This window comes from Falco naumanni, chromosome 7 (genome assembly GCF_017639655.2).
Source record: "Falco naumanni isolate bFalNau1 chromosome 7, bFalNau1.pat, whole genome shotgun sequence".
Classification (NCBI taxonomy): domain Eukaryota; kingdom Metazoa; phylum Chordata; class Aves; order Falconiformes; family Falconidae; genus Falco; species Falco naumanni.
In genome coordinates this window covers 43,266,099-43,292,903 of record NC_054060.1, presented here as the reverse complement: position 1 = coordinate 43,292,903, position 26,805 = coordinate 43,266,099, and the positions used below count along the sequence as shown (strand labels likewise).

The 26,805-nt window shown below is 40.3% G+C and overlaps 1 protein-coding gene across 1 annotated transcript in view; it reads left to right on the top strand.

The window, feature by feature from the left end:
- The window catches only part of KCNK13 (potassium two pore domain channel subfamily K member 13), a 73,320-nt gene extending 48,610 nt beyond the window's left edge, over positions 1–24,710 (top strand). Inside the window, exon 2 of the mRNA XM_040601803.1 lies at positions 17,979–24,710. Within this exon, the coding sequence (XP_040457737.1) occupies positions 17,979–18,871 (893 nt within the window). The 3' untranslated portion in view covers positions 18,872–24,710. The remainder of the gene's footprint in view (positions 1–17,978) is intronic.
- Positions 24,711–26,805: the final 2,095 nt, after the last annotated feature.

Sequence of the window (26,805 nt, the reverse complement as noted above, 5' to 3'; positions counted from 1 at the left end):
AATAGATGCAACAGTTGTGGGGAAGCCTTTCAACACTGCATTATTATATATAAAAGGAAACCCAGGGATTATAAAGTTAGATGCCAATCCTGTGATGATTCCTATAAAGTGGATTATTAGCTAATAGTTTAGTATTATCTGTAGATTTTATCCATTGGGATTATCCAGCATCTTCAGTAAAAACTACTACAGATTTAAACTGTTGTTTCTGTACACAATCAAGTAACAACCACTTATAGAGGATTTTTTTGTATATATATCCTACTGCATTGCCTACCCTCTAAAGAACAAATAATAAATACATTACCAGGCTGCATGCAGACTCTTATGGCAAACTGCATTGCATCTGTAAATAAATGTGACCCTGACCTGATGATCATTCAGAAAAGAGCAGAAGTGACACATCCCCATTTGCTTTAGCAAAGTTGCTGCAGTGTGCTAGGACTTCAAAACCTCGACTCCAGATCCTAGAAATGAAGAGCTAATGCAAAGTAGAGGCTGAGCACATCCTCCATCTGTGCTGCCTGAAATCAGTGTGTTTGGTGGGAATATCCAATGCCTCCTGCCAGCGTTATAGCTCTTTTGAAAGTGGCAGCCATGTAAAAATCAGCATCTCCAAAATAGCTGAGGATTTAGTGCATCACTTTGCCCAGGTTTGGTTTTTTTTTTGACTGGGAAGGATGAAGGATCTGGGCTGAGAGGATGCTGACACCCCTGATTTTCTAAATTCTTTAAGCTGTCATACCTGCCATTAAGGAAAGTATAAGAGGATGCCTGGGCAAAAGAGGGAACTTCCTGGATGAAAGAAAAACCTTTAGCACCTGTGTAGTTTTGCCCTGTGACTCTATGGGTTGTGCCAGTTTGCTGCCTGGCAGACCAGCATCAAGTATAAGTAGATAATTTCCCTTCTAACACTACAGAGGTTCATCAGGAATCCTTTCTGACATTTTTATTCCTGGGAATTACATAAATTATATGGTTTTAAATAGAATATTGCTATTCCATTTCTGAAATTTTCTGTGGCCTCTACTGCTCATGCCAAGACTGATGCTTAACTTCAGCATCAGCATTTCACCTAACAATTTTCTGTTGGTCTATTTTATAAGTATATCTGGTGACACATAACAGCAGAAGTGGACAACAGGAAACAGGACTTAAGAAATACATAAAACTCATTGCCAGAGTGGGAAAAATAGTTTTCAAGTTACCTGAGCCACCAGGTCTTTTTCAAGAGAAGTTTACTAATAACATAGAAGGGGAAATTGTTATGACTTTCAATAAACTCATCTGCTTGCTTAGTGAGGATCTAACCAAACATGGTAAATTACAGACTGCACCCACACCAGGATTTGGGAAGGAGGTGAAAGTATTGCTAGGCCTCCTCACTAGTAAATATTGCATGGGTTGTACAGTGAAGATGCGCAGATGTTCGAGCAGCTGGACCAGTTACCAGCAATACAATTCTTGAGGTAGTTGTCTAAGCTAGGTGTCAGTTTTTTTGGAAGTTATGTCTTCAGCAGAAAGTCTGCTAAGACATCTTCAGCTTTAAATGTTACTCTGTCAGTTGTGAGACTGATAAGTGGGTGTTGAAAAGATCCTGATATTCAAAACCATAATATGAGGTCAGAAGATACAAGGACGAGAACATGAATCAGCTATAACATGCATATGAAGCAGCTGCCATTGCTGGCCAATGGTTACATGAATGTATCAAATCTTCTGCATGGTGACACCTTACCATTGCTGGTACATGGGCAATTACCGGATCTTACACAAACGAAAATTTCTTTGAGGTGGCAGGGTGTCTTAAACTCCATCCGTCAATGCACATTCACAGAGATGGATGGAGTTTAGTTTGCTGTTTACTTGTCAGGATGTCTTCATTCCTCTTTCCCTGAACTGTATATACTGTCCCAGAATAGTCATTAAATCTTCAAGTAAGAGTGCATTTTATGTTATATTTTGCTCTGGATACTTAAAACACCTCTTAGTCATGGACAGCATTGGATGCTTTTTTTCTTACCTCAACCAGGAGGATTTATCATTTGAATATACTTAAAGCTTGTTATTCCAGTGCTTCTGTAAAGAGGACTTCTAGTGGTGCATTTTGTAAAAGATAAATCATAAAGCCATGAGCATGTTAAGATTATCTAAAAACATATTTTAGCAAGCCCAGACATGCATCTGGTAAAGAATGTCACTGTCATGCCTCTAAGTAAAACATTGCTCTTGGGACTGCAGCAATACTCAGTGCACAGCAAAATGCAGCATCACTAGGTCAGCCATAGTTTTCCTTAAAGCATCCGCACCCCAGGACCTCTAATAGTTTCAGTGAAGCAGAATGCACTGGAATAATTACTAATTTTTGGTCTACAGCTCCCTTTTGTTAGTTCACAAAATATTTTTGTACTGGACCAGCCAATTTTGTCGTTCAGCATTTTAATGTTATTACATACTCAAATCATACTATACTCCTAACAACATCCTGTTGTAGTTTTGGGATTTTTTGCCTTGTTTTGCACTTGTGGGATTTCAACAGTTATGGTCTGCCTATTCTGTTGCAACACGGTTAATTTTTCTGTCTACATCATTCTGCATCATATGTGTTGAGACTTTTGAAAACACAAAAACGTAAAAGCTTAATTTTTTCCCATTCATCTGAAACTGTCCTTTGGAGAGCATCACTTATTTTTCTACCTGTTAAGAAAGTTGCTGTGACTCTGAAACCATTAATTTCTTCAGCTCTTGTCTGGGTGGAAAAAAGGTATTATTTTTTTTTCTCCTATGTGGTTCACAAGCCTTTTTTTCAGAAGAAAATGATCCTCTAATGGAAGTCTGATAAAGTCCCTCTCTCCAACTACTCCACTGACAGGCTTCCTATTTTAAAAGACATTCCTTTGTGACACAGGCTTTTGCACCTATTTTTCAGCATGTACATTGTATGCTGTATCAAAGCACTATTTCCTTTTCATGGCAAACGGGTTTGGACATGGCTTCCAGGAAGCCATTATAGAGAGACAAAAGACTGCAGAATCCTTTTAGCGCAGAAAGGACTTGGTAAATGGCCTCTAAAACTTTCAGATTTATTTTCACACAGCCATGGCATTGGTCACTTAGAGTCCTGAGAAATGCTGTCATTTAATTATTTGCTTCTTTTTCCAAAGTAGAACTTGCTGTTCAGCTGGGGAATCAGCTCTGTGAGTGATGTGGTTAGAAGCATTTAAACCAATTACCAGCACAGGTGACATCTTCAAAACTTCTAGAAAGATTCAGGACTTGACTTTGTCATTTTTTCAAGGGTTTTTAAATGAACCAGGTATATTGTATTTCAAGTTATTCATGTATTTCTTCTTCCCCTGGCAGAATACTTTATGAACTAAATAGGTGACACTTCAGTTCCTGGGATAAACATATGTAGCAAAAGTTTTCTCGCTTCACGGTTTTCATAAGCAGAATGTGAAAAATAATTTTCATTAAACATAGTTATCTAACTGATCAGTACAAACAGGATCAAGTAAACCACAGCACATCTGTGAAAAAGGTATTTACAAAGCAGGGTGCTGTACACAAACTGCCAATAGCCAAACCTCTCTGCTTCCAGGCTTAAACGCTTCCAGAAGACTAGGAAAAGCTATCTTCCAAAATAACCTGAAATCTCTAGGATGATTCTTTGTGCCTTTTAAAATGTCTTTCCTTTATTTAACACTGTTTGAAATGATGGGCATTTCTTAAGTGACTGTTTCTTAGCACGAAGGCCAGGACGTAGCTCTAGGTTAGATCTTTCAGGCTTCGAGAAAGTGAGTTGGTATGTTGCACTGCAAATTCCATGGAATGTCTTGAAAGTTCAGCCAGGCATTCCCCCCCTCAAGTTTTTATTCTTATATTTTTCAGCATTATGATTTCAACTCAGTGATTGTCGTTCTTCAAGTAATGGCTCAGAGAAGAGCTTCCCTCTCCTGGAGGCTCACAGGTACTGAATTCGGGTAGGAATCTCCTTTGCTGAGCCAGGTAGCTGGTGCTACCTGTGGGCAGAGGTCAGAGCCCCCTGGAGCAGGTTGCATGTCCAACAGCAGCGCGTTTTTTGCTCACAAACAACAGCTGTTGATTCAGTTAACAAACTTGCAGAGGGAAAGCAAATAAAGAATCTGTGGGTCTCTCAAAGGCTGCTCTTGGGCATTAATCCTTTTATCAAAAGTGTTTCAGAAAGTTTCACAATTTTACTCCTGAAAGGACTCACTACAGTTTTATCTTTGCATATATGAGTGTCTCTGTTTCCAGGCATCATTACAGTATGATTTTATTTTCACAAATTTATAAATATCTGACTGGAAAGCCTGGCATCCCTTTTATCCTCGAAGTGAATTCCGATCTCACTGGACACCTGCTGTGCATGGGAGCCCCCCCGCCCCCCCCCCCCCAAAAAAAAAAAAAAAAAAAAAAGTTAAAAAAATCTTTGAGCTGGGGGCTGCTCTGGCTATCTCCAGAGGCCCCTTCCAGTCTCAGCCATCCTCTGATTTGGGGATGACCTTAGTACATTGCTTGTCCAGTTATATTGGAAAATGCCCAGCTTTGTAGCTTTTGACCACTCTTTAACATATTGTTACAATCTCATTCAGTTCTACCCTGCTCTGCATGCTTCTCGTCTTCTTGTTGAATTGTTTGTGTGGGTAAGGCATCTGATGCTGAGATTTTGAGTATGCCTGATGCACAGAGAGCAGGAATGGTCATCATCCAGATAGTTAAGAAGGGTTATCAGTCCTTGCACTAGGTATTCTGTTGTGGGTTAGTTTAGTATTTGCAATGGCACAATACTTTGACAACAAGCCAAACTTGCTATGGAAGATTTGGAGTAGTGCAGTGTGAACCTTCCCGTCCTATTTTTACATATAGATCATTTATACATAAATGTTTGGAGCTGTAAAATCATTTGAGTAGGCTGGGTCACTGAACTTATGTTTTTCTTACAGACATATGCCACTTAGACCTGTCACTAAAGGAGCATCTCTGGCTTCACAAGGAAGGGCCACATGCATTACAGTTAGGACATCCATGAGCAAGGGACTTAGCAAGTCCTTGCCTTTTGAAAAAGCCAGGCATTTTGAAAACAAAGTTATACATCTTGTCATTGTGCACATAGAAGCCAGCACACTGTTTAAGCAAGACTTATTCTCTCCTCCAAACCCAAAATCACTGTGCTTTCTATTGCTTTTATATTTCTTTGATTTGTTTGTTTGTTTTTTTTAGTTCTCTATGATGTTCTAAGTTTGTCTTGACATTTTTGCACCTGGTGGCAATAATATTTCTTTTGTAAGTGATGTGTTCTTTGGAGTAGCCTGACATGATTCAGGCTGAGCAACCTGATCAAGTGAAAGATGTCCCTGTCCATGGCAGGGGAGCTGGACAAGATGATCTTTAAAGGTTCCTTCCAGCCCCAACTGTTCGGTGATTCCATGATTACTTCACAAACTCAGGTTTTATTCCCAAGTGTCCATCTATAATTGCCCCCAGCATAAATTTTTGCTTTCAAAATGTCAAAAAAGGGTGAGAAATAGCTTTTTTTCCCCTTCATGAGACACAGATTAATGGGTAAGAAATTCAAAGTTGATAAAACAGGTCTTAAGGTCGTTGTCATGTGCTCGTTGCAAGTGCTCAGAGAATTTTCAGTTCTGTCACCAGTTCTCCAGTGATAAATATTCACTGAAATCTCTCATAATGTTTGCTGTCAGCATTGTCTGCCAGTTTTTATTTTAATCACAATATTAATTTCTGCTTTTATACAGAATATTTAAAAACCTTTACTATGTACCATGCCAGCAGCCTTTTCTATATGGTGTGAGCTCACGGGCCTTGCTTTACATTTGCAGTCCCTGCAGCACCTGCTTGGGAACTGTGGGTTTTTCGTCTTTATTCTTAGCTTTTTGGGGCTCTCTGTCAGTCTCTAAGGAACTAAAGCAGTGTTTTTATGTTATGCTCCTTTGATCTGTCCTTTAGTTTGATGTATCCAAGCATCAGGCTAACCTACTTTTCTAGGTGATGTTTGCTTCTCCTTGGAGCCAATGCTGAGGCACTGGCACGAGGTGGTTCTGGTAGCAATGGCTCCCAACCTCCCTCTCCATCATCAAGATAAGGCTTGAAAGGTTAGGAAAATGTAATCACACACAAGCACACATGCACATATACTCTTCCTTCATGTTACCAAAAATTAGTTTTCCATATCTGTGTCCAGATTCCTTCCAGACTCTAATGCTGGAGATTTTTTTTCTTCTCCTTACTTTTTTTCAGCTTAACGCTCACAGCCAAGGTCTTTCTGCTTTAGTTGAACTAAAAGTGATGCAGTTGCATAAAATTGCTCTGATTGTGTTGGTATTTAAAGCCAAGGAAGAGCTTTAATTTTACCAAATCTCCTTCAGCAGTATGCCACTAACAGTGTTTCCCCAGGGTCATGTTGCCAAAAGGATTGAAATAGACATCACATTTGCTCACATTTTTCCATTGGGAGAAACCAAAAAACCTGCCTTAGTTCCCATAGTTTTACCCCTAAATGAGAAGAAACGCTAAAGCTTTACTCCAGAGCAAAGTTGTGTATGCCAAGAATAAAATTCACAATAAGCAATTTTAAGCTAACCTTTGAAAACTTAAAATACAGACAGATTTGTACTATTTAAAAGGAAAGATTTAGTGTAGATGAACCTATAGCTTAATTAGTACACAACATTATGTTCCTGTTCCTTAACAGCTGAAGTTACTATGTTTACGCTGACTGAAAACAAAACCTCGGAACAGTGTTAATTACATTCACAATTCAAAGTATTATCCTGCCAAAATGAATTATGACTTGAAGTTACTGCATATCATTAGTAAGATAAATTATTAAACAGAAAAGAGGTTTCTATACATGTATATGTATTCATCACATAGAAACATGCTTCTCTGAGACTTACATATATTTTTGAGTTTTGCATATATATAAATATATTTGTGTTAAGTTCCTTTTGCTGTAAAGAACTGAGAGAAATAAATTTTTTTTTATTCTTGTTTCAGTCACACTTTAAGATCTTTAGGACTGGTTTTGATTCTTCAACACATCACAGACACCTCATATATACAGAGTAAATAATATATATACTTGTCTTCTGAACATAGTCTTCTGGGATCAGTAAGAGAAGGCCAATATTTTAAAGCATTTTCTCCTATTAAAGCATTTACGGGGACTTCTTTTAGTGCTAAATGTTAACCAAACATACATCTCAAATCAGACTGCTAATGCATTTCTCAATGACCTTCAATCCAAAAGTGTATGCCTTTGGCTTTCAAATTGAATATATTTCTGTTGTGATTAAAATTTTATTTGCTTTTATTCTTATGGTGTTTTTTAACAGGAATGGAACTAGTGATACTGCTGGTTTTTGCTGTACTATATGAACTGCCTGGTCAGCCATGACATTTTTTAACCAGGGGAAGTATCGGTTCATTCTGTCATATTTCCTTATTGTTCCTTCCATAAATTTGTGTGTAATTTTGAGTTTAGGATATTGTGGCTATTATAATTTTAAGGAAAACCAGTTAGTGTTAAACAATCTGCTGACCCACTGCGGGGGGTCTAACACTTTGCTATAGTTTGAATTTGAGACACTTATTTACTGCAGGTTTGCCAAACTCTGTGAGGTGTGTTGGCACCCACCCCGGGGAGAGGACTTCTAGGATGCATTGGCGTAGTGACAGGGTCAGATGAGTCCCCTGGGTTTGGTGCAGTCGGGCTGGACAAACAGGCACATTCTCCCCTCAAGGCACAGGCTGAGCATCCTTCCAGCACATAACAATCTAATGATTTTTAATTTATTTATTTTGAATGAGAGAAATGCTACTGCTTTAGCATTATGGAGGCATCAAACAGAACTTTTTTTTTTTTTTTCATTGTAAAACGCAGGGCTTTCATTTCTCCAAAAAGAAGTAGCAAAACACTGGTTCCCAATAGACTCAGCCAGCAGCCTTAGGGCTGCAGCCTCTGCCAGGGGCTGAGATGGGGCAGGAGTGCTAAAGAGCTCCACTCGCTGAATTGTAGTTGATGCTACTTGTCCCCTTGTCGTTATTACCCATACCAAGGGAACAGCTGCTGCGCACGTTTCAGCACAGTTTCCCACCATCTTGGGGTCACGCAGGTGCAGGTTTGTACCCAAAGAGGTGTCTGAGCCCTGCTGCACTGGGCTTGGTGTCACCTTTGGGGCAGGTTGCTTTTGTGGAGGAGAGAGGTGGAAGCTGGTGTCTGCAGTGCATTTGCAAACAGCTGTGGGCACTGAACCTTTACTGCCTTCCCAGGGGCTGGGATAGAGTGCTCGAAAGCTCCTGCAGCCCTGGCGGGGTTACCGATATTATTCTGCCTTTTCAAGCCTGCTGAACTATTGATGGCTGCCTTTGATGGGTGTGCAGGCTGGACCAGAAATGGTGTTGCACCTATATGTAGGGCTTAAGGACCTTTTCAGATGACATAATAAAATTAGTATTTAATTAAATATTAAATACAAACTTGTTAATGAAATTTAGAATATTTCATTAGATAAATGTTCCTATGTTTTAAGACTAAACAAAACCCACACAAATGTTTAAATGACTGTTCAATTCACAAAGCAGAATATATTTTCAAATCTAAGCCCTGTTTTCTATCCCTATAGTAATACAGAAGGTGTATAGACTTACAATTCTATCTAGGGTTGATGGAAAGGCACTGGGCATAGCACCTCAGGTTTCAAAAACTATGTAAAAATTGTAAAGGGAAACCAGAAGATAGATGTAAAATATTTGTACATGGAATATTAATACAAGGAGCTGTATCAAGGCTGTGTACATTTCTCACACAAGACCTGGAATGAACCTTAAATAAAATATAACCTTAATTATACAAAGCATAATGGCAAGGTTTCCATAAATTATCTTACCTGAAAAACTTTTAATAATGAAAATTACAGAGGCTCTCTCTCCCGAAGAGTCATGTATTATTTAAAGACTAGGTAGATATTATAACAGAGGTATATCTCTATGGACCCATATCTCTATGGGTCCATAGAGATGTCTATTAAAATTGAATTTTTGTTATATTTTTCATCAAACGTTGTCCCTTTAGCATTCTTTTTACTTATGTCTTTTAGATTTCTTAACATTGGAAGCTTTTCTTATGCTAGGTTTCTGCTCAAGGCAGAATGTGTGGTTTATATATGTGAAATGAGAGAGACAGGTTTTAACAGTGACTCACTGTGAGCTGAACTTTGCTGTGTTAAATACAGACATTGCCTTACATACATTAACAAAAAACCCCATTTTTTTATTATGCTATAAAAAAAAATAAATCTGTGAAAGCCCAGGATTTTGCTATTTCTACCCTCAAAGTCCCATTCAGGCACTTGGTGTGACACTAACCTACATCCGCATTATGAGATCAGGTTTTCAGAAGGCTTTTCTCAGAGGCAAAGAAGCATTATGCACAATCACTTACACAGTCTTTTATATTCCCATGGTGGCGCAGACTGAGCAGGGGACTCATGCAGTCCTTGAAGCAGTATCTCCCTCCTGTCTTTAAGCATCATTGAAACAGTGGTGAGAGTGCTGTCTGCCAACGCTCCGAGCAAGTCAGAGGAAAAATACCTCAATATATGTGGGGATGTATAGATTGTACGTGGGTACCTATTATTATTATCATGATTATTTTTTTATTTATGTATTTACTTATTTATTTTATTATTTATACTTATTAACTTAATCAAAGCATCTTATATCAGCAATTTCAACATCAATAGTGCCCTTTAGGGATGGACTTAACCCCGCTAGGAGCTCTGCAGATAGTTGCATCTCTCTCAGCCTGCCTAAGCGTAACATTGCAGGTGCAGACGGGCACAGAAGGAAGCAGGAGCAATGGCACTCCAGGCAGGGTCCCAGGTCATCAAGGAGCCATCACTCGGCATAGCAGTATATCTGTAGATATGACTCAGCTCTTAATAGCCCTGGAGACATTTCCAGCTTTTACAGCTCCAGAATGCTCAGCATGCCCAGGTGGGAGGCACAGGGCTCACTCGGAAGATCTGCAAACAGAAGAGCATATAGCATGAAGGAATGCTGTTACAGCTGTATATCCTTGCCTTCCTGGGCAGGCTAAGCCCTTCACCACATAGCCATCTGCACAAGCAAATAGCATTGCCGATGGAATAAATGATACCACACACCAGGCTGTCCCCGATAAAATATTATTTGTCAAATAGTTGTTGCAGTAGAGGAGAGTTTGAGGACATGGATGGCTCATTTTCCCCTCCTCGTCAGAGAGAAGGTCAAGATGTTGAAATGAATGGTCGTGACAACATGTACAGACACATCTCCCCAGCCAGCCACACAGTTCAGATGCCGAGCTTCCACTGATGGGAAATCAGAGATGTGTACATGCATGTGTGTGTGATTTTCTGCACACACTTAGCAACGTGAACCATGCTAGACATTTTTTTTCATCAGAAATCAGATCTAAGTCCAAGTTTACTGCTGTCAGGTAGCTGTGACAGCACCGTGTCTGCTTCCATAGATGTGTCTGCTCACACAGTGAAAGTCTTCACAGAAATGTGTCATCTTCTTCTCTTCCTGGGATGAAGCACTTAATGCCCTCATTCCTTTCTAGAACAGGACTCTGTTACAAGCTTGCTGACCTCGGAGTCCTAATGGGACTGATGTGACATGATTTGAGAGTGCCTTAGCTGTTCCAACAAGAGTTCCTACAGGTGACAATCACTCCAGCGGAACTAGAGGTTTTCTAGAACTACTTATTCTGCTCGGAGAGCAAAAATATCACGGCAGAATTGAATTTTGCCCAATTATTGGTGTCTGCACACCGTAGGAACAGTGCGCAGCACAGGGCATCTTCTCAATAAAGTCTCTGAAGTACAGCTTCTCTTATAGTTGTTTCTTGTGCCTCTCTTTTAGAAGCACAAATTATCCTTATGTAGACAGTTCAGTGCAGAATGTGTCTGAGGGAAGCAGGATCAGAATCTTTGCAGGTATCTAAGACTTTCTATATTCCTCTTTCCTAATTACTATTTTACTGATGATCTTTTCACTGCAGTTGGAAGTCTTCACCCTGTTTAGCTTGATTCACACCTGTCATGATATCCTCAATCATTTTCCAGTGACTGTTCCACTGATGAAATTCATAATTTCCCCAGTGAGTCATGACCAAAGTAGAACTGATAGAGAAAAACAAGGAAAAGAGTTAATCAAATAAATAGAAAATGCATTAGGAGTACAACCACAATATCACAGACAAAGAGCACTGATCGTAGGCTAAACTGGAAAGCTGTTACATGATGATATTTATATTTCTAACATCACAATGATTCATTGTTGTTGCTACAGTGTTACCCCCTCTTTCTACCCACTTCCTCTTTGTGGGAAAGGCAGGAGCAGCGAACTGCACACGTTCAAAAAGGAAATGAAACCTCTCAGAAAAGAGACCCCATCTCGCGATCCAAAATTAACTGTAAAATCAATATGTCTGTCCTAGTCTTCCTACACACACATTATATTCAGCGCTCCAGGCTTCATTCATGAGGGATTAGGACTGATGTGCTGTTTCTCATATACTTTCACAGCATCAATCATACCAGGAAATGAAAACTGAAGGTTTAATTAATGTAACCTGTGAATGTCAGGACATCCAGAATTAAAACACATGCCAAACCATGTATCACCAGGCAGGGGGAGATAAGCGTGGGTAATGATCCAGGAGAAACACCTATAGCAACTGGTAGTGCTGGAGTAGTTTACAACAGAAAAGATGAAATGACCTAGTGCTGGCCTGGAGCAAGCAGCTGGATTCCCTGAGGCTGTGTGTCATGTGTGACATGCCAGGACATGGGTGGCGGAGTCCCCTGGGCTGTGCCCATTTGACTGTCTGAGGAACAGAGTGTGATCGGGCTGGGGGACCTGGGCAGAGCAAGAACAGCTGGGCAGGACTGATGCACAGCCTTGTTCCAGGGGTCTGGCTTTTGGAGGCTGGCACATTTTAATTCAGCTTTTCTAGATTTTCAGAGGTTGATAAATCAAGGTATTGAGGAAAGAAAATAAACTAGATTGTTTTTGTAGAGTTAATTAGTTATAGAAAGTTGATGCCTGTTACCACTTGTTAGATTTCAATATAAGCATGCTACTGTTAGACTGAGATCGTTATTTGCTTAATTTCATTCAATATTTACCTTCTGTCAGAGGATTCTGCTTTAGGATAACTTCTTGTTGGACCTCAGTCATTCTTATCAAACTGACTATTGATAAGAATTACAGGTGCTTGCTTTTCTTTGGTTATACCCAGTACTTGCTTCAGGAAATCTTGAAGGACGATTATAATATGCTATCAATGTGTTTACACTTTTGAATTGTTCTTTTTTATAAGTAACCTTTATCTTCTTGGAATATGCACACCATATAGCCTGAACACACAGGTGGCTTTTAGACCACTTTGCATTAACAGTCTTCATAACAGAAGTTTTGCTGCCAAGACAAAATCTGCAAAATTGCTTTGTGTAGGAGGTGTGCAGTGCTTTAGAAAACTTTTACTGACTTAACTTAGAGTTTAAATTCCTTCCAACTTCTGAAAATATAGGTTTTCCACAGATAAATTCAGAATTAGTATGAATAGTCAGCAAACAAATCTGAATTCTTGCTTAAGCACTATGTGAAAGAAACCAAAACACAATAGTTGAAGGAAAATTGAAGCTATAAATAGTAGCTACAAGTAGTACAATGTAGTTGCTCAGTTCAGCTGAACATTAGAAAAGGTAACACGAGTTTACAGTAGTCAATGGATCATGGGACACAGGCAAGTCGGTATCATACACATCTCGGAACAGAAATCTGAAATTTTTACTAAGAAGTCCTTCAGTGCTGGGCTGGTAAAGTTAGAATTTTTCATGCATATCTATCAGTGGTGACAATATAGTGCCATATCTGCAGACATATCTAACAAATCAATTGAAACACTTTTCAGTACCTTAAAAACATTCAATTTTCCAACTCAGAAATTCCCACTTGATTAACTATAATCTCTATTTCTTGAAGTAACTGTTTTTCAAGAAATGTCACCCAACTTGTAACATAAAGTTCACTAAATTTCATCAGCGTTCTCTCATACTGTAAAAAAAAAAAAAATCACTAGCATTGTTTTTCTGCAGTTTCCTGGTTTTGCTTCTTCATCTCAAGAAGCTATCTTGTATTTTCAAATAATCTCAGTGTCAGCAACTGCTTTTATTTCCTCTTTCATGTGATTTCATAATTTCATTCTGTATTTGCTTGCCGGTCTGCAATTTAACTTCTTGCTCTTTCAGAGTTCTGGATCATACTGCTGCTCTAATTGCTCGCTAAGTCATTTCCCTTCTATATATTAGACTGTTGGTTTATCCCCTGTTTCTCATATTTGACAAATCTCTTTCAAACTGCCAGGATTGAAGTTTTCCACGCAGGACTTACAAAAGAGCTCAAACATGAGACTGCTGCTTAACTAAGTGTGGTTTATAGCCTAAAATTGGGTTTGCTGCAAGGAGAAGAAAAAATAGCAAATTTAATGATTTGTAGAAAAGGCTGCAGAGATATTCCTGGAAACCATAGGCCAGTAAGTCTGTCTTCCATAGAGGCATATTAGTAAACAGGAGTACAATTAGTTAGGACTTAAAAAAAGGCAATAGAGCTTTTGCAGAGGAAAGTAATGTCTCACAAAAATTACAGTGTATCTTGACATTCCAAAGGCTTTTTCACAAACGTCTTCACCAAAGCCTCTAAAGAAATAAAACTCTAATGGGCTGAAAAGTGGAGTCTTACCATTGATAAATAACTGTTTAAAAATAACAGAAAAAAAAGTCTAGGTATCAATATTCAGTTTTAAAGATGGAAGCAGGTTAATAACAGGGTCTCTGAGGGTCTTTGCTGACACCTGCACATTTCAACAGTCATAAACAATGTAAGAAAAGAGATAAATAAAAAGATAAGAACATTTCTTAGGACAGAGGAGCATTCAGCATAGTCAACTATAAACTTGACTGTAATGAACTGTAGACGAATCTCATATTACTGAATAACTAAGTAAAAAATTTAGATGAGATTCAGTGGTGACAAATGCAAAGTAATGCATAGCTCCTGCCAGACACTGAAGAGCTCCAAGACAGCCATCACTTGTTGAGCAAGGGACCTAAGATCTGCTGTGGATAGGTTGCTGAAAATATCAGTTCAGTGGTCAATAGCAACTAAAAAGACAAATAGGAATTCCTTTGAAAAAGAGAGCAAAGCACAACACATAAGTATGTCCTGCATGAATTCAAAGTACTTTTGTATTGCAAGTGCTGTATATAGTTCTGGTCCTGCTCCTTTACCTCTGAAAGACTGTACTACGGTAGAAAAGAAACAAGAAAGACAACAGGGCTGGTCAGGAGTATGTCTTGGCAGACTGAAAACTAGATACTAAATGCTATAGATCTCCTTATACTGGGGAAGAAATTAGAAAGAAGGAAATAATAGAGGTCTATAAAATTCAGAAGAGGGAAGGTGAAGTAAGAAAGTGCATAGAGAATGACGAGTGCTACAGCTATCTGCAAAAAGTGGGAAGCCTGAAATGAATTGTCAGGCAGCAGGTTAGACTAAGACTTTTCCACAAATTATAATTACATTGTGCAACTTACTGCCTCAGGTTTAATGGAAACCAACAGTATAAATGATTTGAAAAATTATTTGACAAGACTGATGATAGAGTTATTAAATATGATGTCCTCAAAGCCTCTAAAATGCCGATTTCCACAAGCTGGGAGGATGTCCCAGGGAAAGACCACTCTGTTCATATTTTCTTCACACTTTCTTGTATTCTTTTACTGTCAAGGGCAGCAGTCTGACCCACTATGGTGATACTGTGTCCTTGCAGCTTGGTCCTGCTGAAGTCTCTAATCCCAGGGCAGCTGACACCCCTCAGCTGGCACACAGAACATGGATGCCCACCTCCTGCAGTAGGTGGCAAGCAAAAATATGGCAATTTCTTCTAAACCCATTATTCTTTGTTGTAATAAAAGCCAAGCACCTGGGAAGGCTTAGTTGCACAACTCTAGTATGTATTTGGATGGTTGATTTGACAATGACAATACCAATAGCTACATTTTCAGATAAACATGACTTGCAGCTATAAAAGATACGTAGATCCAGTTTGTGAATAAACCTGATCTTGTAATTATGGTGGAGAAATACTTGCATGTGACACTGTCAGCTACCTCAAGGCGACAGCAAAAATGAACCAGTACATCTGTATGCACGCTCTTTCTCTAGCATCTCCAGGAATCATTGAAGTTATAAGGACTTTGCCTTTGGTTAACATTTTAAGGGATTGGAAAGAAAGCGTCTGCTGGTTTTAAGGCTGTACTCAGTTACGAAGAGAGGATGGTTCAGGGGCAGTTCTGCTTGTACAGGTCATGGGCAGGGAAATGGGGACTGCTGGCCCAGTTCTAGGGTATCCCACCAGGAAACAGGGGAAGTGTAATTCTCCTGGGATGCTGCAAGGACTGGAGAAAGACACCAGGCTGAGCAACAGGTGTCCTACCATTCTGCCAAGACTTGAAACGGACATCTTTCAGCTGCAAAATTAAGTATTTCGGATTAAAAATTCTGCCTCAATCAAACACATCAATAGTAATTCAGATACACTGCATCCTGTTCGTCTCTGGTTCAGTTTGTCAGGTAGGTAGCATCTCATGTGGCTTGTCAGAGAAAGCCTCAGCTGCTATGCAGAGACCTGCTAGGCATTTGTTCATATTATATTTTTGAAAAAAAAAAAAAAATCTGCAATCTTTCAGGGTTTAAATCCTGTAGTGGCACCCCAGAGTCCATTTTCCTTTTCTATAATGGAAGGAAAAAAAGGCATTTTACAAGCAAAGGAGGAAATCCACGTTTTTTAGTCCCTTGCCCGCTAGAGTACCTGAAGCAGAAGAGAAGGGATAAATACTGCTTTTGCTAGTGAGCCATAACTGTATTTCTCGTGTCAGGGCATTTGCTTTATGCCATGAGTGATGCATGCCAGTCTCTCATGCCGTTCACCCAGTGCCAGAGGCTCCTCACCTTTCCATCTCTGCCCAGCCTGCAGCTGCTTCTCTTCTTCAATGAGCAAGGTGGGCCAGCGATGTGGCAGCCCCCCGTCTCCCTCCCCACCAGCTGCTTTGGGCAGATCCCACAAGCTGCAAAGGTTCCTCTCGTCCATGGGTCTTTATGTGTCTGTCCACAGGGTGGAAGTCATATAAGCCAGCCTGCACAGAAAATGAGCATCAAAACTAGGGTTATGGGGGGATCAGGTCATGGAGCAGAAGGGGAAGGAAGAAAGCAAGTGGAAATATTTGTATGCCAAGGGGCACAACAGCAAAAAAATTCTTGTCACAAAGAACGTTTGTCTCTTGTCATGCTGTTCCCCACAACACAGGGCTGCAGCCCAGGTCTCTCTATCACAGAAATGTCATGGGGAGGCTTGAGCCTCCTGTAGGTCCCCTTGACACCGCGGTTTGGCTCTGGCTGCAGGCACAGATGCAGTGACCCGCGAGAGCCCGTTCTTGGGTCTGTAGTTCAGAGTGGGTTGTGCTGGCAGGGTGAGGGCGAGGGCTGTCACTGAGCTGTGTGAGGCAGGAGCAGTGTTAGGGAGGAACCTGCACTGGTAGCAGGTTACCAGGGAAGGGATGAGTGTGGTTCAGGCTGTTGGAAACGTGGTCTCTTCACACTGCAGTTGTGTGTGTCCCAAGCACAAGTGTATCATGCTGAATAGGATTCCTTTATCTCCCAGAGCCTAATGTCTTGATTTCATAATTAGCATCTCACAGTTACAAAGAGAAGGAAACAAATAACTGTGTCTCTTGTCCAACATGATTTTTCTGTCCTCTCAGCCAGAGTGTTTTGGCTTAATTGATCATTTATGTAATCCCTTATTAATCCTAATAAAACAGTAGCAAAGTCATTTATCTGTATGTATGTATGAGTATTAATTACTCCGGTTTCCTCAATGATGTTCTGGACACGCTTTTTATTCTTTAGTAATATCTTATTAAAGCAAGATTGTCTTATGAGTAGTTTTAACCAAAACAAAATTACTATTTGCCGGCTTTAGGAAGGGAGGGACTTGAGAGAAGACTGAAGCACCTCTGGCCTGAGAAATCCCATGATAGGAAATGAGACCAGAGGAGACTTTCGTTAAGACTCGCATACAGTCTTGAGCTGTGGAGTGGGACACAGAGAAATTGGAAAACTTCAACAATGCTGATTTTAAAAGGCCTGATAATGTGTGACAGACACGAGGGTCAGATGCTGGGCAGCTCAAATGCCTGCTGGGGACCCTCGTAAGGGGCTGCTGACCTTGCCAGGGGCTGCACCCTCCAGTGTGCGCTCCCAGACTGGGCTTCCCTGGCCTGGCTGGGGTGGGTGTTGGTGCTGGCTGATATGCCACCTGCACTTACAGCAGGAGCTAAGTGATGGTCAGAAAAATTTCACCTTGCATTAAAAAAACGTGGTGGGAATGGAACCCTGCAAGGCCAGAGCCACCTCTGGGTCAGACCCATGGTGCAGAACAGCACCAGAGAGAAGGAAGTGGATGTGATAACATCAAAGCCTGGATGTGATCCAAGGCACAAAGAGGGATGCAGTAAGCCTAGCAATCAGACCAAAATTCAGACCTCCACTAAATGTTTTATTTGAAAACACTTTTCTGTGTTTTCTTCTGCTTTTTGTTTCATTCTGATTCTGGAGGAGATGCTGACATGAATTTCCTTCCCCTTAGTGCTGGGACATAGTCAAGCACAAGTGGGTAACAGCTGTGGAGAGTGTCCGCTTTTTCCCAGAGCTGAGCTGTACTACAGGGATTTGCTGCCAGTTCGTTGGTCTTGCATGTGACAAAACTCCTGACACGATAACTACAGGTTTATTTTTTTCAACTGTTCTGTTTTGTCTTCCAGGGTTTGGCATGACCACCCCAGCCACCGTTGGAGGCAAAATTTTTCTGATATTTTACGGCCTTATAGGATGTGCAGGGACCATTTTGTTCTTTAACCTGTTCCTGGAGCGCTTGATCACTGTCATAGCCTATGTCATGAAGTCCTGCCATGAAAGACAGCTGAGGAGGAAAGGGGTTCTCCCTCACAACAGCCGGCGGGGCTCAGGGACATCTGAGGTGGACAGCCTGGCAGGCTGGAAGCCCTCCGTGTACTATGTCATGCTGATTTTATGTGTAGCATCACTCATCATTTCCTGCTGTGCCTCTGCAATGTACACACCGATAGAAGGGTGGAGTTACTTTGACTCACTTTACTTCTGCTTCGTGGCCTTCAGCACCATCGGTTTTGGTGATCTGGTCAGTAGCCAGAACATCAACTATGAGAGCCAAGGTCTTTACCGCTTTGGCAATTTTGTCTTCATACTCATGGGGGTGTGCTGCATCTATTCCTTATTTAATGTGATCTCTATTGTCATCAAACAATCCATAAACTGGATATTAAAGAAACTGGACTGCAGGTGCTGCCACAGATGCCAAAGAAAATTATTTCGTTCACGGAGGAATGTGGTAATGCCGGGAAATGTGCGCAGCCGGAGAAACATCTCCATCGAGACTGATGTTGTCAATGAGAGTGACACAGACGGACGCCGGCTGTCAGGCGAGATGATCTCCATGAAAGACTTCCTGGCCTCCAACAAAGTCTCACTGGCCATCATGCAGAAACAGCTGTCGGAAACTGCTAATGGCTATCCGAGGCAAATGAGCTCTAATTCAAAGCAAAATGGATTCTCTGGTGGGGTTGGAGCCCTAGCAATTATGAATAACAGACTGGCAGAGACAAGTGTGGATAGGTAAAAGAATTACAGTGATAGTGAAACAGTGTGAACTATTTCAACAAGCATAGAAACAACATGAATCAAGTGGAATTAGCTAGGGAAAGAGTGTCACAAGAGGGTGGGATGGATATGAATGGCATACCTCCTGCTGGAAGACCTCTGACACTTTTTTAGGGCTGTCAATGTCTTTGCTCTTTGAATTGCACAGTCTCAGCCCTCCTCCTTCTCCTTCCTTCTGTTCCTCAAGCAGATCATTGCAAAAGAAATCTAATTTAGCCTTCAGATCAATTTTCCATGTCCTGTTCTCCCCAATTTATGTGAAATACAGATTTCAGGATAAGAAATCTGTGCTATGGGAAGAAACCAAGTCTGTCTACTGAACACATTCTTAATTCAAAGATTGTTCTGAGCTTTCTGTCTTATTCTCGTCATACCTGTCTTCTGAAAGTAGCTTACCTGAGACCAAAAGAGGAATCAGCCTTTCTCTGTGATATTGTAGAACTAATTTAATGGAAAATAATATGAAAGTTGGTAGGACTATTCTGGAGCTATTGTGATGTGAGTGAGAAGAGACCTTGGCCTTTAGAATTTAATGTAGTCTTCATTTTCCCTGTCAAAATTTATCCTATTTTTGTTTTCTTCTCTGCATTTGCAAAACAAATGATTTTTTTTCTAGGCTACTTTTTCTTCTAGAACTAAATCACTGTGGCTTTCTGTTTCAAAAATATCAAATGACATTGAAAACTGCCACACTGATGAGTTGTATGAATTGTTCCACAAGAATAATCAGAAACTTCCAAATTCCAGTTCATATTTTGCTCAATTGTGACTGAAGCAATTGAAAATCAGCATTATGAAATGCAAGTAGTAACTGAGTTTACACAACAATCTTTAGTACGCAATTAGATTGCCATGCCAACATTCAATGTATTATTATAAGCTACTGTGATCACAAAATCACTTTGGCAGTGTCCTTTTTACCTTTTATGTAATTCTGTCCTTCTTCAGCTGCTTTTCTGGTTTTCAGTGATGGTAATGGCAGGGTCTTGATTAGGGACATAGAAAATATTTAACTCCTCATTTTTCTCAATGAAATGCTCCAAGCGTTCATTATGACTAGAAAGGAGATTTCAATGAGAAGAATAATAACAAGAAGAGCATGAAAACAGGAAAAGAGCTGATCTTTAATGACCATGAGATCATCCGTTCTATTAGGTAACTGGAGAAATGAGGGATTAAATTAACAAAGTCTGGCAAGAATTTAAGGAAGACTGGGCTGAATTCCTGATTCTTCTTTAACCATCCAATGCATTAAAGCTAAACAGTATATGAGGGTGTAAATAAGCAGAAATGGTCATGAAAGACCTGACCCGGTTCCCCCTGAAAAGAATACTACGTGCCTCAGGACCAAGTGTTTTCTCACAGCTAGAAAACATTGCAGAATACTACAGGTTTAGGGAATTTAAAACACCATTATGCAGTTCTTAATTTCTCTCATATGGAACAATGGAGACAGCCTCTTCAGCTTAATTGTATTAGGAACTAATATCATATCCTTGTTCTTCATTCTGGCCAAAAAGTTCTTTTATTTAGGTTCCAAATGCTTTAGAATAGCATTTTAGTACTTATTTTAAGCAATATATGAATTTGAAAACAAAAACATACCTCTTGGAATCCTTTCATATGATAAAGTAAAACCAGATATTACTTAACTAGTGAAAAGAATTGCAAGCTCTTTTGACATATTACAGCTAAAATGTCCTGATTAAAAGTCTAATCCTGCTGTCCGTCCTTACAAGGAGAGCTTCAAGCTGAAGCCATTAGTCCAGATTTTGATATCAACTCAGCTGTGTAGCAGTGGAATACCCCTAAGAGTATCCTTTCACATTTGCATCCATGTAAAATCTGAATTGGCTCCCAAACCCCAACTTTGGTGAGAAAAGCAGTCTGACTTGTTTTTTTGAGGGGGGTTATGTATTAGCAAAAATTGCCACTAAGTTATTTTAGGTGATATTATAGTACCCAAGATCTATTCTATTGTTACACCTTTTTTCTTCTCCCAAGACCTTGTCTCAACCTCACTGAATAAAAATACTTGGATATAAAAAAGTACCGCTCTGAAGCCTTCTTTCCAAACTCATTCAGCAATACCTTTGTTCACTGCCTGCAAACCTAAGATACCTTTGTTACAGAAGTATTCCTCATGCTGCCAACTAGCAGAAATTGTTTAGTACTTTACCTGTTGCTTAAGCAGGGCTCTCATTCCAGGCAGAACAGCCACAGTCTTGAAAAGTGCAACTTCTCCATTTATGCCGATCATTAACTCTTAAGTTGTAATCATCAGATTCTGCTGACCGCTAAAGGCAGAAGTTACTCAACACTGCTACCTTTTCCAGATGATTGAGGCAATACACATTTTCATCTTAGACAAACAAACAAAACATGCAAGTTTCTTTATTATATAGTTCTGTATCATTGTTAATGAAGGATTTGGCTTCCATATAGGATTTTCACTCAAATCCTTCCATATGTAATTAGCTTTCAAAATTTGGTTCTGGAAGTCTAAACACAGAGCAAAATTCATAGCAAAAAGGTGAGAAAGCAAATAGAAGGAGAGAAAAACGTATACATTGAGGGAAAGAGATAAACATCCTGTATAGTCAATTCAACAGGGATTATTTAACTTATAGAATATGGCACATTCTAGTAGCAAATCATTAGGACAGTCTTCAGACGATTTCAGCTGCTCCCAAGACATAAGGAAGTTACGTTGCTCCTTTCCATTCTTTGTGATACCAAGCCTCAGTTATTCGTCACCACAGAGGAATCTTTTATCACCTATTTTCAACAGATCTGAAAACATCTGTGGTTATGAAATCAAGGAACTAATATGTAGTCTTGATCAAATAGATTGGGCAAGGCTGTATGAGACCTTTGGTGTTTGCTAGCTCTGCCTTCATTGATCAGTCCTGATCTCAAGCACTGGCTTCCCCATGACCCAAGTCTGCCAGTTGTAAATCTCTCTGCCGTGGTTTTGTGGTCTGATTTCATGTCCACTGAAGATAAAGAGGGAATAAGTGCACTAATTTCATCTCATCGTCTCTATTCAGATGTGAATTGCTATTCCAGAGATGGACCAGTACATTCTGTGACTGTGCCATCTTGTATTATGGTGTCATCCTGTCCCCAGAAGACCTCTGACTTTGTCATTGAGTTCCCTCTGTAGCAGCCACACTGAATGCTGAGTGAGGTAGCTTTACTTAGGAGACCATTAGAATTCGTAGAGAATATCTGGAGATAAATAAGAAGACATTTAAGATTGGAAAGAGACATTCTGACTCCAGTCCAATGGTGCTACTACAGTGGGGTTTGTTAAAGGCATTGGACAGAGAAATCCCAAAAAGCTCACTTCATAATTTAGCATCATGTTAGTTACAATAAAAATACAGACAACATCACATTTCTTGCATAACTTTTTGAAGTAGTGATCAGGAATTAAAGGAAATGGTGTCAAATAGCCAGGGATCTATTTTCAAAGCTGTGCAATCTAAATTTTAATGCTGTATTGCTTAGCACTAAAATCTCACTCAACAAGACAGAAGCCTGCTTTCAAAAGTACTGAGTTTCCCTATTGCCTGCTATGAATTTGCATGATGGCTAATGAGATATGGGTATGGGGTTTTTATTGAAAAAATGTTTTAAGGAAAACCCTGGATGTACTGATGCTCTGAATCTGAACTTAACAGGTCAGGAGTACCACTAAAATCAGTGGGTTAAACTGCAAGTTGCAGCCTGGCAGACTGAAACTGAAAGTCCTTAATGGAGTAATCTGGAAGTTGGGCTTATAATTATGCCACACCTTAATAATATTATTATTGTACAAAACAATTATTGCACATTGAAAGGAAATATTTAGTGCTAACCAAAATACCATCAAATGAGTAAAGGTAGTCCTTAGGGTTTTCTGGCTAGTCAGGTTTTGCAGATGCTTTGCTGGCTATGTAGCTGTCAAGAAAGCTACATTCATCTCCATGAAGGACACGGTCCTCTCTTTACAAGGACACGAACAGGCTTTTTGAAGGCATCTAATTCCTGCTGAAATTCAATTCACCTTGACTTTCAGTAGAAACCAAGTACCTAATTCCCTTAGGCAATTTCAGAGTCCCAACTGTGTATTAGGTTTTGAATTTAAGCTGACCTGACAGTGTCCCTGAAAAGTTCAAACACTTGCAGCAAGGTTTCAGTGCTGCCGGACAGTAATAGCTGAATTCATTTATTTAAAAGCCTTTTATGGTAAACTCTTTGCATCAACCAAATAGCACAAGCAATGTTTACAGTTTGTTTGACTTAATCTTGGCCTCTGCCAGTTTTAATTATATTTGACACATTTACAAATTGAATAAAAAAGAGAAGGTTGGGCTGCACATGAAAACCAAACTAGCTTCATTTCTCAGATGGAATTAATCAAGAGAAAGAGATCAGGTGGGGGAAAGAGCTTTCTGATTAACATTATATTTGAATAAAGTTCCTCAGGAGGTGGAGGGTATTAAGTGGTTTGGATGACTCCTCTCCCAACAGCTGTGGAAGTGGAGCCATTTGATATGACCCACTGATGTCCCCACTCTGGGAACAGCAGCTCAGCAAGCCTTAGCTGAGAGAAGGGTCAGCATTTCAATCAATAAAGTTTGCATCTTTTGTTGTTTTGATTTCAGTTGCTAACATTTGGATAATACCATAATTTCTTGCGGTCTTTAAGAACTAGCAAAGTTATTTTGTTCCAATTTAATTTACAAGCTGTGGAGCCAAGTGTTGTCTTTGCCCTGGGCAGAAAATACTGCCAAATATACGAGTACAATCTGTCTATTTGAGAACTTTCACAGCAGTTTTTTGCTTAACCTAGGAAGTAAGAATACAATCCCTTCCCTCTTCCGTATCTTCCAAACATATCTTCGCAACAATGCCCACACAGTACTCTGTGCTTACCGTTTAAAAGGTCACATTTCACTAGGAAAATTAAAGCCATTTCTTATCAAAGTGGACTAACACAATCCTATTCTTTATTAGATTTAAGAGAAACACAGTGTGAACACAAAGAATGACGCTTCAGGTCCAAGCAGTCAGAAGCTTTTTGATATGGCCCATGTTTATAAAGCTGTTTCATGTCAGACCAGAAAAAAACTCCAACACTGCAGCTTTTTAAAATCATTAGTAAATGTAAGGACAACCTTTTGGGATGGGTACATTAATGTATATTTTGTTTTTCTACAGTTCCACTCTAATATTTGCCTTCCATTTTCATTATTTGAAATTATTTGTGATAATAGAATAAAGAATATAAATTTGCGAAGATTTTGAGAGCACAATAGTGAGACTTGTTTAAAATAAAATTAAAATTAAAAAATCCTTTTCCTCAGGTCACTTAGCTTTTTAGAAAGGGAAAGTTTAAATAAAAGTAGAATCAACGAGCTTCCTTTCCAAGCAAGTGTGCCAGTTTCTGGATTCCTGGGTTTTCTATTAGGTGTTCATGCAGAAGCTCCCAGAGAGAGGAAAGATGGCCTAATTTTCAATTATCTTTTAAAATATCTTTCAGATCTATTTCCCCTTTCAAAGCATTAGAACACTGTCAGTGTTTTCTGTTTGTGGTCTTACCTGAGAAAACATAACCTTGCTTTTTGATACCTTTAGAAGAAAAAGATGCACATGAATAAAAATGAAAATAACCTTACATAACCTTTACATGTACTGCTTGAGGCTGCAGAAATCCTCCTTTTTTTGCTAACTAGGTTTGCATCCAGCTCACTGAAGTGGTTTGGTCTTATTAGTGAATAGTCACAGTTCAAATTGCAGAATCATAAAATCATTTAATTGGAAAAGACCTTTAAGATCATCAAGTCCAACCGTTAGAATCACAGAATGGCTGGGGTTGGAAGGGACCTCTGGAGATCATCTAGTTCAACCTCCTGCTAAAGCAGGTTCACCCAGAGCTGGTTGCACAGGATCGCATCCAGGTGGGTTTGTAAAGTCTCCAGAGAAGGAGGCTCCACAACTGCTCTGGGCAGCCTGTTCCGGTGCTCTGGCACCCTCAGAGTAAAGTCCTTCCTCACACTGAGATGAAACTTCTTGTGTTGCAGTTTGTGCCCATTGCCCCTTGTCCTGTCACTGGGCACCACTGAAAAGAGCCTGGCCCCATCCTCTTGGCACCCGCCCTTAAGATGTTTGTAGACATTGATAAGATCCCTCTCAGTGTTCTCTTCTCCAGGCTAAAGAGGCCCAGCTCTCTCAGCCTTTCCTCACAAGGGAGATGCTCCAGTCCCCAAGTCATCTTCATAGCCCTCCACTGGACCCTCCCCAGTACTTTGCCATCTCTCTGGAACTGGGGAGCCCAGCACTGGACACGGCACTCCAGGTGTGGCCTCACCAGGGCAGAATAGAGGGGGGAGGATCACCTCCCTCGACCTGCTGGCCACGCTCCTCCTAATGCCCCCCAGGATCCCACCGGCCTTCTTGGCCACCAGGGCACACTGCTGGCTCATGGGCAACTTGCTGTCCACCAGCACTCCCAGGTCCTTCTCTGCAGAGCTGCCTTCCAGCAGGCCACCCCCAGCCTGTACTGGTGCATGGGGTTGCTCCTCCCTTGGTGCAGGACCCTGCACTCGCCTTTCCTGAACTTCATTGGGTTCCTCTCTGCCCAGCTCTCCAGCCTGCCCAGGTCTCACTGAATGGCAGCACAGCCTGCTGGTGAATCAGCCACTCCTCCTAGTTTTGTGTCATCAGCAAACTGGCTGAGGGTACCCCCAGTCCCTTCATCCAGGTCACTGATGAACAAATACAATCAAAGAACCTTAAAGTTGCATTTGTTCATCTGTTCTACATGCTAGAAATGAGCTGATGGTCTGAATAGTGGGTATTGTGCTAAGTCTGTTAGACTTAAAAAGGCTGGAATCACCATTGCTGTTATCTCTGCAATGGTCAGGGAGATGCTGTGTGACCAGTAAAGTCCATACTGCTGCTGCAGCAGCAATTGCTGGCTATTAACCTCTGGGCGTCGTATTGTCTGCATCCAGTGTACCGGGCCAGAAGTAAACAAGAGATAATGCTTTCCAGAACCACCAGTTCAGAAATTCACAGAATAATTTACTCTGGAAGAGGCCTCTGGATGCCATCTAGTCTCCAAACCATTTTCCAAAGCAGGTCCAGCTAGTTCCTGCCCATGAGTGCAAATATCTGTAATTTGCTGGGTGCTGCTGCTGCTGTGTGTACCACTCTTGCGGTGTGCTGGGAGTGCCCTTCTCTCATGAAATACTGGCCAGCCCCCCATACCAAGAGAAAATGCCTTTCCTCTGCAGCTATTGCATTTGGGCAAATACTTAGCTTACACATTTCTTTGTAAATAGCATCTAGGCAGCTGCTTTTCTCAGCCTAATACATAGCAGATGGGTATTTTGATCCTTAGATATCATTATGGTTGGTGGTGTTATTACAGATGGCACTATGTGAAAAGGCCAGTTAGTCTATCAGCCCCAGGCTTCTAGGCAGGGTATTACCCTTTGGCAAGCAAGCCATGGCATCTTGGCTTAGCTCTGCATGTTTTTTTTTGCTCCGTTCTTGGCTCAGGAACTGATTCTTCTCCACTGAAATCAATGGAGACTTTGCTACTGAGCTCTTTATCTGACATTTTCCACAAGAATTAATTTCACTTTACAAAATAATCCAAAGAAATGTTGATTAGCCTTTAGCTTTGCTTTTACCTCCAGCTGTGCAAATACTATTTCTACTCATGCAATACTGAGTTCTGCACCAGCTTATTACCCAGGGACCATTATTTGGTCTACAAAATAATGATCTACTTATAAGGAAGACTTACTTATAATTGAAAGTATCCAGATTATTATATCTAAGAATTGTTTAGTAGTCACTCATTTCCTCAGCTGGAGAACTCTGACAAATTTCTCA